General features: G+C 41.7%; 1 protein-coding gene across 3 annotated transcripts in view; it reads left to right on the forward strand.

Moving 5' to 3' along the window:
• KIAA1549L (KIAA1549 like) overlaps positions 1–12,157 on the forward strand; it is a 231,813-nt gene that overhangs the window by 183,303 nt on the left and 36,353 nt on the right. For all 3 annotated transcript variants that reach the window (XM_015586326.2, XM_025044169.1, XM_006908018.3), the window contains exons 14-15: positions 3,500–3,678; positions 7,596–7,813. In XM_015586326.2, the coding sequence (XP_015441812.1) occupies positions 3,500–3,678; positions 7,596–7,813 (397 nt within the window). The remainder of the gene's footprint in view (positions 1–3,499; positions 3,679–7,595; positions 7,814–12,157) is intronic.

A 12,157-nucleotide genomic window follows, 5' to 3' on the forward strand; every position in this document is an offset into this window, starting at 1 on the left:
GAAGAGAGTTAAAAATAAGTTCCACGCGAGAACATACTATATGTATTTGCATCTTTGGTCATTAAAGAGCAAAAATTTCTGTAAACCCTTAAGTGTGCACCTACCTTTAAGACACTAAAATCTCACTGCCAAAGCTCAGAATCTAATCAGACCTTGTCTTCTAATAGTTATGGGGCACTTGGGGTTGGAGGAGGACAAGAATCAGAGAATAGAGAGGACGAGTTACTATGTTCTTATCAGGAGGAGGATTCGCGAGAGATGTTACCTCAAAAAGTTTCAGTTTTAATTCTTTCTTTGCCTTCCCAATAAGGTAAAAACTTGCTTATTATCTGATAAACAACACCAGAGCGCAGTGATGCTCGTTATAAATTATTTGTCTCTGAGCTTTAATGAAAATTCCAGAAAGAAAGAGCGTGCTTCGTTTCAGAGCATTTTTTGCCTTAAATGGGAGGGCTCCCCCAATGCCAATTCAAACACAAAGAAATGAAATCTCCTTTTCCAGCCTGACATACAGATGTTCAGTGCAGATAATACACACCTAGATCCAGGATGGTCGTTCGGTGGCATTTACTGTGATGATGTGATGGTATCTAGGACACTTCCTCTGTTTAACTGTGGTCCTTTTGTTTAGCATTCTCTCATGCTTTTTTCTTTGGGGACTAATTATGCACTAAATATCCCCAGGAACCTACTGTACTCACACAACATTTTAATGTATTAATATTTAATGTAGTGCCTTTTAATGTATTTTTCCATACAGTCTTGGGGGGATAACTAATTATTTTTCTGTTAAACCTAGAGGAATTATTGTGCAGATCTGAATATGACTTTTTTGAGAATGAGATAGACTAGAACTACAGCTTGTACAGTTTCCAGGGTGTTTTCTCCCCCCCCCCCTCTCTCTCATTAGAGTTATGCTTCTCCCCTTATCCTGTCTGCTGGGCGGAAAATGAGGGTGTCACAACCTAGAAGCAGTAAAAATGCAAATATCATCTCTTTACTCCCTGAACAGTTTAGTGATAGTGTGACATTAATCTCCACATATTTACCTGTTCCGCAGGTACTAACACCTCCTTTACAAGCCAGGAAATTTTAGCCATTCCTTTATTCATTAACTTATTCAACAAATCTTTATTGAAAGCCAACTGCATGTGAGACATTGCTAAAGGCAATAGTCATCGTCATTTAAAAGATGGGCAAGATTGGAGCTTATATTTGAGTGGCAGGGGTTGGGGCAGATGAAATCAGTACAACAAATCAACAGTGGTAAGTGCCGTGATGAAAATATAATGGGGTGATGAGGCAGGTTATTGTAGATTGGTGGATAAGGAAAGTCTTTTTCAAGTTACAACTTGAAAAATAGGAGGGAGCTAGGCATGTAAAGACCTAGAGAAACAGCATTCAGAGCAGAGAGAACAGCTTAATGCAAAATCCCAGAGGTAGGGACAATCTCCATGGGCTCCAGGACGCTGTTGTAGCTGGAGCAGAGTGAATAAGGGGAGAGCAGGGAATTAGCTCAGCAAGGTGGCCAGGACCAGATGGTATAGCACCTCGTCAGCCACACTAAAGACTCTGGGTTTTATTCTGAGAGACATGGAACCATCAGAGGGTTCTGACCAGAGGAGCACTGGGATCTGGTTACTTTTCGAAAGATAATCCATGCTGGGGGCTGGTGGAGTTTGTCTTTCAGGGGTAAGAGGACAAGAGTGGATGCTTAGAGGAGTGGGGTGGCTTAGGAGGTGTATTAGTTTTACCCCAACACCCAGCGACCAAAAATGATGATCTACATTTATTATCTCATGTAATGTTTGTGGGTCAGGAATTCAGAAGTGACCGCGCCGGGTGGTTCTGGTGCAGAGTATCTCATGAGGTTGCAGTCAAGATGTCGGCCTGGGCCGCAGTCATCTCAAGGCTTTGCTTGGCCTGCAGAACCCACTTACAAGATGGCTCACTCAGAGCAGTTAGCAGGAGTCCGTTTCTTGCCCCATGGGCCTCCCCAAAGGGCTGCTTGGGTATCCTCATAACATGGCTGCTGGCTTTCCCCAGAGTAAGTGAGCCAAGAGAGAGAGAGGTGGAAGCCACAATGTTTTTTAATGGCCTAGCCTTGGAAGTAACAATCATCATCTTATCAATTTCCTTTTGGTTACATAGGTCAGTCCTATTCATTGTGGCTGAGAATATCAGGAGCTGAGAATTACTAGGCACCATCTTGGAGGCTGGCTGCCACAGATGGCTTTCATAGCAATTGTCCGGTGGAAGATCTTGGTGGCCAGGCAAGAGTGGCCCAGCAAAACTCCACTCTAAAAAGACATATGCATCTGGTAACATGTCTGAATAGAGACCTCCCTCTGTCACTGCCTACTTGGTGGCCTGCTATTTGCAAAGAAGTCCACAGAAGCAAAAGATATTCCAATTATAGCCCGTTACGGGACTCTGAGGTGTTTTCACCACTTTGTAAAATAACAATTAACTTGGCTTAATTTGACAAATCTTCTGTGATTATGCTAAGTGACAGAATGATACAAACGGTGTTTATCAATAACTTAAATAATATTACATTCTCTTGAGCAGACAGGAGGAAAGATAAATATACTTCTCTTACATTCATATTTTAATAACACCTCCTTTGCTCCTAAATTGCCTGCTGGTTTAGTTGTTTTAACAGGCTTAATTTATCTCTTGCCAAGCCATGCTCAATAAACTGTTGTTCTTATAGTTTCTTAATGGGAATATGCTTTAAGAATAAGTAATCAGCAAGATACCACTGGCCCTGGAACTTCTTCCGTCAGCTTAGTTATGGAAGCACAAGGCAGGCTGGTGTCTTTCAGCAATCGCAGTAGAATTATCTTGTCAGAGGCGAGAATTAATTTAAAAGACTGTAGGTGAAAATTGCTCTATTTAATTAGAGGAGTTGTCTGTAGCTTTAAATTAGTTTCTCTGGTAGTTATTTCTTTTGTTTTAGACAAATGAAAGAAACCAAAACCCAAATTATTGGAGAAGCAGCCTTTAGAAAGGAGAAAAATAAAGTGCCAGTAGCAATTACTGTGACCGGGGAAGACTCATTATCTTAACATCGTGCAAAAATGGGCAACTTTGGAGGCAGAAACTGAACTGAATGCTATTATTCTGTTGATTGCCACAGTTTACGAATAGCTCCAAGTTTGGCCAAATTGCATTTTTCAAAAACAGAGAAAAAAATTTACTTTTTTAAATAAAAGCTTTTTGTCACAATTTTGAAAGAATAGCTTTTACTGCTTAAATTTAAACCTTTAAAATTCTTTTCTACCCATTGATAATGCAGTGGAGGGATGAATGGTGTAGATCTTGAATTTAAAAGAAATACACGAGTAGCAGTGAGCCGTTGGCACAAAACCAGACGCTGTTATTCTCCAGGTCATTTTGAGTAATGTCCTTAGGCTGTGAGCGTTAAATGTAAAGTCCCCCATGATTGTGCAGCTCCCCAGCAACCATAAAATCGATGTGTTTATTTGTGCTTTAGTGCCAGCAAGTGATGAAGAGGAAGGAGCAGTTCTTTTTGACAACTCCGGCAAGGCGGCTGCTGATCCCTTTGACACGTCTTCAGGATCTGTGCAGCTCATCGCTATAAAACCCACAGCCCTCCCCATGGTGCACCCCACCTCAGACAGGAGCCAGGAGTTGGCAGTCCTCAACGGTGAGGTGAGCGCCTGAGGACCCAGAGCTGGAGAGAGCCAGGGCAGCCAGCAGTAACAACCGGAATGCTGAGGGCAGCTCATGTCCGTGGGCATAGGGCTCCGGTGGTCATTTTTACCTCTGCATATGCAGGCCTCAGCAGAATGAGTCAAGACATGTCACCCAAAACGAGTTTGTTGGGTGATGTTTTCGGAGTATTTTTTACCTTCATTCGAAAGCCCACGGGGGCTTTTTAAAAACTGTAGAAATATCAGAAATTCTTTCTCACCTCTTACATATGCATTCCTAAACTGTTCATTATGGGATGTCAGTTGTAGTGGGGGTGGAAGGGGCTTGCATTGAGAGGAAACTGGAGAAGATACTGTCATTCGAACAGGGATGTGGCCCACTGTATAGGCTTCGAAATGACTTACTCCTTTGAGCAAGTGCAAAACAACTGTTTACCTGCTTCCAGGAGGGTATCTGTATATATCATGATGGTAATCAATTTTCCTAAGAGTCTGAAAAAAAATTGTAACATATGCTAGAGAATGATGATTTCAACAAAGAAAAACAGATGGGTGGGTGGGTGGGTGGGTGGATGGATGGATGGAAGGGTGGGTGGGTGGATAGATGGATGGATGGATGGATATAGTTTAGGGGAGAGCAAGGGAGCAAGTTGGGTGAATATTATCTACCATTCCTCCATCTTCTCCAGCAGAACGATCTGTGGGCTAAAGGTGTTTATGAACCTTTAAGAATGTGCATATGAAACCTGCACGTGAACATTTACGTTACACATATAGACACACACATACTTCCTTAAGGAAACTGAAGCCAGAGGGGTCAATGGCATGCACAAAGTCATACTGCAGCTTATTGTGACAGACCTGGCTCCCTGTCCAGCATTCCTTCCCTTTCTTTGACTTACTATAGTCCATCAATGAAAAATAGCATTGTGCTTAAAAGAATATGGATTCTCAAGACATGCTACAAGGATTGGAATCCCAGCTCTTCTCCTTACTATCTGTGACCTTAGGCAGGTTAGTTCATTTCTCTGTGCCTCAGTATCTCCATCTGTAAAATGGAGCTGTTATGAGGATCAAACGAGTTAATATATGTAAAGCACTTATAATAGTGTTTAGCATTGAATAAGCACATCATTATTATTATCATTATCATCTTCATTATCAATTAGTCAGCCAGTGAGCAAGGATTCATCAGTCGTATACTTTCTGCCCCCGGCTCTACAATTTAGGAACCTGTATGTCTTCTCAATCACGCCCACTGAATCTCTCCTTTAGGCACAGTTCCACCACCAGACTCACAAGCCCAGTGATTAGAGCCTCTGAGGCTGTGGTTAATGCTCTGGGAACTGCTCTTGAACCGGACCCTCTGCTCAGTTATGGACTCGGGCAATGGCCGCCATGCCTGGATCTTTTCATCCCAGTTTAGTGATATAAATGTCATGAGGACAAATTCTAAATCTCAACTAAATTCAATTTACTGTTCTCTTTTCCTGCCAGGCCCAGCACACTGTCACAGAAGAAAAACAGATGAGCATTTTCCCTGTCCAGAAATGGATACTTGTTACATTTTGGTAGTTAGAGGAATGGCCCTTGCTGGCATTAGGATTGCAAAAGAGCCCTGAACTGTTCTCTGTAATTTGCCGTCTCGTGAAGTTTGGGGCAGACTGTCTTACAACTTTCTTCTGGGTGGCTTAAGTGAAGAAAGCACAGCCCCACAGCCCTGAATTTTTCTTTTATATATTACAGGAAATTATTGTAAAGATTATTTTAAAGAAGACATAATAACAACGTAGAAAGTTCAAAAAATAAGGGAGAAAAATCACTGTAATTTCACTACCCTAACATATCCTCTGATTTCACTTTTTGCACCTTCTCTTCAAGCTTTTGATCAAACTCGTGTATATTTTAGAATCTCATTATATACAGACAACTTTATATCTTGTATCTTAAGCGTTTGCTGTGTTGCTGTTGTCTTTCTGATTGTCATTGTTAATGGCTTGGTTGAGAAGGTATACCATCGATTGGAAAACTCATCTCCCGTTGTTCAAACCTTCCAGGTATTTTTTGTTTTTAGTTTCGGTTTCGGTTACTATAAATAACACTGCAATTAATAATATCATGCATGACTTTTAAAAATTTTTCCATTTTGAAATAATTTTATACTTACAAGAAAGTTGCAGTAATAGTACAGAGGTCCTATACGCTCTTTACCTAGCTACCCCAATGTTATTATCTTTTAGAACCATAGAATAATGATCAAACCCAGGAAATTAACATTGGTGCAATGCTATTGACTAATCTACTTCATTTGAGTTTCACCAGTTTTCCCACTAATGCCCTTTACCTGTTCTGAGATCCAGTCCAGGATCCTGCATGGCATTTAGCTGTTTCCTAGTCCCCTCCAGTCTGAGATAGTTCCTCCATCGTTCTTTGTAACCATCCTTTGTCTTTCACAGCTGTTACTCTTTTGAAGAGTACTGGCAAGTTATCATGTAGAATGTTTCTCAATTAGCATTTGATGTTTTCTTATGACTGAACTGAGGTTACGTATTTTCGGCATTACTATGGAAGTGATGTGCCCTTTTGTGGGAATCGTATCAAAAAATACTTGATGCTGTTATATCTGATTATGGGCGATATTAACTTTCATCTCTGACTTTGAACCTCTCGTGGAATGTTGCTTTAGGAAAGGTTCCAGGATTGGGATTCCTGGCTCAGAGGATGCCACACTAGCTTCTTCTCTTAACTAGTTTTCTCAATAGCAAGCAGAATGAGGGAACAATTAAGACTTGTGAAATCCAGCCAGCCTAAAAATACCATTAGGGCTCAGGTTGAGAGATCTTTGCAAAAGTTAGAAAAAAATATGTCCCCCAGTTTATATTTCTTCAAATGCTTTAAAAATTAAAAAAATCTAAGATACAGCCTTGTGCTAGTGAAACTTGGGCCTCAGACTATAGGTTGATATGTATCTTACCACTGGGTGAATTTTCCTTTTGTAAATTATAGGAAACTCTTTTAAAGATTATTTTAAAGAAAACATAACACTATACATAGTTATATTAATATAGTCTGATTACAAACAGCACTAATGTTTCTCCATATCATCCAATGAATGTCAGGCAGATTTCACCCTTTGGCTCCATTCGTGGGTATAACATCCTCATCATTTGTTACTTATTTAGCCCAGTCATCTGCTTTTATCTTTAGCTGGTCAGAAGGTATTTTTGCCATGTTCTTTTCTTTAAGACCAGACTGGATTTGCCCTATATAGCAGGAATTAGTTGGCATTAGTGGCCATATAAATATGGCTTCAAAATTTCCTATCTCTCAAGAATGATATAGATTGACAGATACAAGCTCTCAAATGCAGATTGATAGAGTGGAGAGACCTCGAGAGCAAGATGCCTGCTCCCTCTCCCCACCCCATTTATTCCAACTGAACCTCTTCAAAAACTGGCTGTCTTATCCATCTGGGCACCAGCTAAATGGCCAGGGAAGGCCTTTGGGTTCCTCAGAGCTGGAGCTAGAGTCAGGGCTCCAAGATCTAGCTGCGCTGCCAAGTCCGAGGCTCCCGTACAGGGGAACCAAAAGGGTTTGGGTGGAATGAAGGCCCACACCATAAAGCTAACAGCATGGAGTCAGGTCTAGGCCTGAGCAGACTCAGGTAGACTAAGGAGAAAGAGGCCCTGATGGAAGGGCTCAAGCAGCTTAGGTGAGTGTCAGACTCCACAGTGTTCGTGGCCCATTGTTGTGTAAGCTGATCTTGGAATGGTTCGCAGGTGACTCTGGCTGGCTCAAAGGACCAGACATGAAGCCTAGAACAACGTTTCCTGGAGTTATGACCCTCTGATAAAAGCCTCCCATCTGTTGATCATGCTGGGTCAGGTGTGGGCCTAACACTGTCTCTTTCTCTAGGTGAACAAAGCCCTGAAGCAGAAGTCAGACATCGAGCACTATCGGAATAAGCTGCGCCTCAAAGCCAAGAGGAAGGGATATTACGATTTCCCTGTAGTGGAGGCAAACAAGGCTCAGACGGAAAGGAAAAAGATGTATGAAAAAGCCCCAAAGGAAATCGAACACGTGTTGGATGCAGACCCAGAACTGTGTGCCCCATTCACTGAATCTAAAAACAGGTGCAGTTGCTACAGGCTTCTCTGAAGGTCACTGTATCATTGATGGGATGAGGGCGGAGGGTGCAATATAGTCCTGGCCCCTTAATCTGTTACCTTAGGACTGTCATGTTTTCAGGCTGATGATCTGGACCATGCTGGTCTGTGTGAGCAGGTGCTCCGTAAATGAGTCTGGAAGAGAATAATTGAAGCCACTGAAAAAAATACTTGGGCAAACAATATTTGTCCTTTAGCTTAATGCTATTTCCAAACCATGGCTGGCTGTTTCAGAGGTGGGTCAATTTGTAATTATCACCTACCTGTTTATGCAACTTCCAGATCAAGGAACATTATATTTTTCAATTATTTTAGTGGCTCTTACACAAGAAAAGTAAATTTCATGCCTCACCTTTTTATTCAGTTTCAGTAAGTATTTACCACATAGCCTTGGCAGATGTACCCTACATGGACTGGGTGAGACAGGGCAGTTCCTGGCCTGAGTGGGTATTTATTAAAAGCAAAAATGACTATGTGACAGGCTTGGATGGAAGCCACAAAATCAAGCCGTGGGAGGTGGGGCTAAATTTATGAATAGAATAAACATAATTTATTTGCGATATAAAAAAAGAAGGAATTCTAAACCAGTGCTTCACTAACTATGCTTCTAATTAGGCTCGGTGGGCATAACAAGCTATTGATATAAAATTGTGACAGAGATCACAATGCATGTGTCACTGTGTTAATAACTGTAGAAAAAAGAAAAGAAGAGATGGATTTTATGGGCTGCTTGGAGCTTCTTTAGCTTTCACTTTGCACTTGGAGACTTTTTTCTTGAGTAGCCTTTTATAGACTGGTGCAGGAAGCTGGGGTTTTTTAGGGGAGTACGGAAAATTCAGAAAATGAATCAATGATCATGTGCAAATCAGAGGAATTTAGCTTGGAAGCTATTTGAAAAATAAATATTTCAATTGAGGCTTTTTATAAGGAGAATGAACAAAACTTTTCTGTAGAGATGCATGTCCACTGCCTAACATAGGTTCGGGCCAGATTCTTAAGGCCCTTTGGTGGCCTGCTGATCTGTGAGTGTGTAGCGAATTCTTAGTAAATGTCTGTTGAAGAAGTGATTTAATAACTCTAAAGCACCAAAAATAAAAAGTTTTTTGACCCATTAAAGAAAAAATAGGGACAACCACAAATCGGGTGGGAATGGAAATGAGACTGACAAGTGATGGGATTGGGAGGGAAAGCTTAAGAGAAAAAGACAGTGACAAAAACTCAGTAAGCTCTGTGGTGTTTTCTGTTACACTCCGCTGTTGATTCCAGAGGCTGCCTACTGTGTGTTAATCTGTTATTGCAGGTTAGAGCTACCTGTTAATTGGTATTTGCAGTTCAGCTCTCCAGAGGTTCTGCTCTCTATAATCCAGCCACTTCAAGACACAAGTGATGGAATCATTCTCTACTCCAGAGACAGCATCAGTACTAGAATTTTACCCTGAGACCTAAATAAATCAAATCAAAGACAAAGTTTAGATTCCAATGTTGACTCACCTCAAAATCTTTTAGAAGAGTTTTCACAGCTTTTTCTTTCAAACCAGCAGACAGCCCATTTTTATGTTATGAACTCTTACCCCAAGACACAAAGTATGTAATATAACTGAGGCCAACACTATCAGAGTCCCCACCCTGCCCCACTTCCCACGGGCCCCCTCGGCTCCCACTGCACCCTGCAGGCGGGCAGCATCCTACTTACTGTGAGCATCTACGGCTCCGACTTGAGGGCTTTTTCATGGCATCCCCTGACCAGAAGTTTCGGGTAGCTAGGTTGCTCTGTAGCAGCCTCAGTCAGTGACAAAGAGGAACTGATGGATAAATACCCTTGGCGAGAGAATTCCAGAATGTAAACAGTATTACACTGTTGTAATAACGGCATTCTAATTTCTGCACGATGATTTGACATTTGGGGCCTTGCTGACCCTGGAGAAAACGCCCCTCCCAGGGTTGTCTAGCCAATTCCTAAAAAAAGTAGAGGGCTCATCTGCAAATACACCTTTCATATGCAAACCAACAAGCCAGAGCCCATAGCCCAACTGCCCCCTAATCACCCTGTCCTAATCATCGCAGCCAGGTACCAGCCAGGTACAAGACAACTAGGGACAGCCCCTGTGCCCCAGAGTCTGCTGAAATAGTCAGACGGTCCATTCCTAAGCCTACTTAGCCTGCCTTGTCCATTCCTTCCCGTGGACACCACAATAAGGGCTCTTGCCCACATTTTTCTCTCCTCTGTCTGCCTTGTGACTGACCCTGCTGTTTCCCCATGGGGCCCCCCACCTCCTGGCATCTGTGAATATAACAAGCTATCTTTTCAATGGCAGTTCATCTGATCTGTTGATCTTGCCATGCCTGATTAAAATAAAATCTACACTTTAAAATGACTTTCTCCCACACTTCTCCAGTGAGTTGGAGCCCCAGTTGCCCCAAACACTAATCTGCTCTATAGCGCGCCTTTTATTAGCCTCCTTCCCTTCCCGCCATCATCTTCCCACTTCCTAGTTTGTGCTTCCCGCAGCCCTCTCCCAAGTAAAGCACTTGCACTTAAATCATCACAGAGACTGCTTCTGGGAGAACCTGACCTAAGGCAATAACTTATAAAAACGGAGTTGCTCTGATGGAGGCAGGCCTCCCCCTCCTCCTTCTCAGTGGCTCCAGTCCATCTTTATGGAGCTCTGGGCTTCCATAGAACACAGTCTGGGAACTTACTTGAACTATAGTGGGATTAAAAAGCCTCTAAAAATCCAAATGAAATCTATCGTTATCCACCCAGCAGTATTTTCAGAAGTAAAAAACTTACTTCTCAAGTTTGTAAGTTTCAAAATGTATTAACTTTTAAAGAACATAGCAAAATACCAACAAGAAATTAATATACCTCATGACTCTCTATTTGATTAAAATAAGTAATTCCTCTTCCTGAGAGCCTAATCTATTTCTAAGTAGCTGCTTGCATACTGTGCACACACTGATGGTCTGGTCAACTGAGATCCATGTAAACAGCAGCCTTCAAGCAGTGTGTTATAGTGGAACATTGTTTTTGATAGAAAAAGAGACTGAATTGCACTCCAGTGTATAAGCTTTCACCCACATTCATGGTTCTTGAAAGGGCATACACAGTCTTACTCTGTATTCTAAATACTTCCAAAATAACCTACTTAAATGTCAATTACTAATCCTAGTATTTACTCCCCCACCACCCTTATTAGTAAATCTTTTCTAAATGGGCTAATTGGCAATCTCAGGACGGTAGTGAAGTCTCCTTTAAAAAAAAAAAAAACAATTTGTAATTAGGTCAAGGAAGAAAATTCTTTGGGGTCTGCTTTAAAGTGTGAATCACTCAGAACAATTCTGTTTCACAGGGTTGTGCTCCTTTCCTAAAGGAAGTCTCTAATTGCAGATAACTATAGGGCACGGTTTATTATTATTAAGTTTAAGCTCTTATATTAGTCAGGATTCCTTTGGGTACAAATGATGGAAATCTGGCAGAAAATGATTAAATAAAAAGAGAATTTATTATCGAATATAATTGAAAGGTCAAGGCTTCAGGCATGGCTTCAGATCCAAGGCATCATACGACATCGTCCATATTTATCTTGTTCTCTCTTCAGTCTTTGCTGGCTCCTTTTCAGGCAGGCTCTTACCTCATAGTGGCATACTGGCTGCCAGCACCTCTAGGCTCATATCCTACCTTCTTAGAAACCTCAATTCCAAGAGAATGCCTCTTTCCTGGTTGCTCTAGCAAAAGCCTGGGACTCAGTCTCATTGAATAACTCATGTGCCTACCTTCTGACCAATCAATGTGGCCATGGGGATACAATGCTGTGATTGTGCAGCCTGGGTCACATGCCAATTCCTAGACGAAGGGTAGGGGCCCCTAGAACATCATAGTGCTCTTTGCTAAAGAAGGTGGTTATGGGTACCAGGCAAGCAGAGAACACAAGTGCTCTCTAAATAGGTGTGAGCTCCTCGTGGTGACAGAGTAGGTCCATTGGTGCCTGTTTTATTCCCTGGGCTAATTGTAAGGGTCGCGTTTTACCTTGGGTGTTTTAATGTTTGTTCTAGACTAACAGGATGTGACTGTCATGCTGTGACTAACTGGGTGTGTGGTCATGAAAAGGCATGTGTGCCTGCCAGGTTTCTGGCTTCCCACATAATCTCTGAGAATAAATCACGCAGCCTTTTCACTTTCAACCCATGAATGGATAGAATCTTAGAACCGAGGCATAAAATAGGTGGTATTTGGGGAATTCACTCAAGATAGATGCTCTAAAGTGCAAGTTATTTACAAAGAGACATTTATTGTTGGATGAAAAGGAAGGC

This window comes from Pteropus alecto, unplaced genomic scaffold, assembly GCF_000325575.1.
Source record: "Pteropus alecto unplaced genomic scaffold, ASM32557v1 scaffold71, whole genome shotgun sequence".
NCBI classification, from domain to species: Eukaryota; Metazoa; Chordata; class Mammalia; order Chiroptera; family Pteropodidae; genus Pteropus; species Pteropus alecto.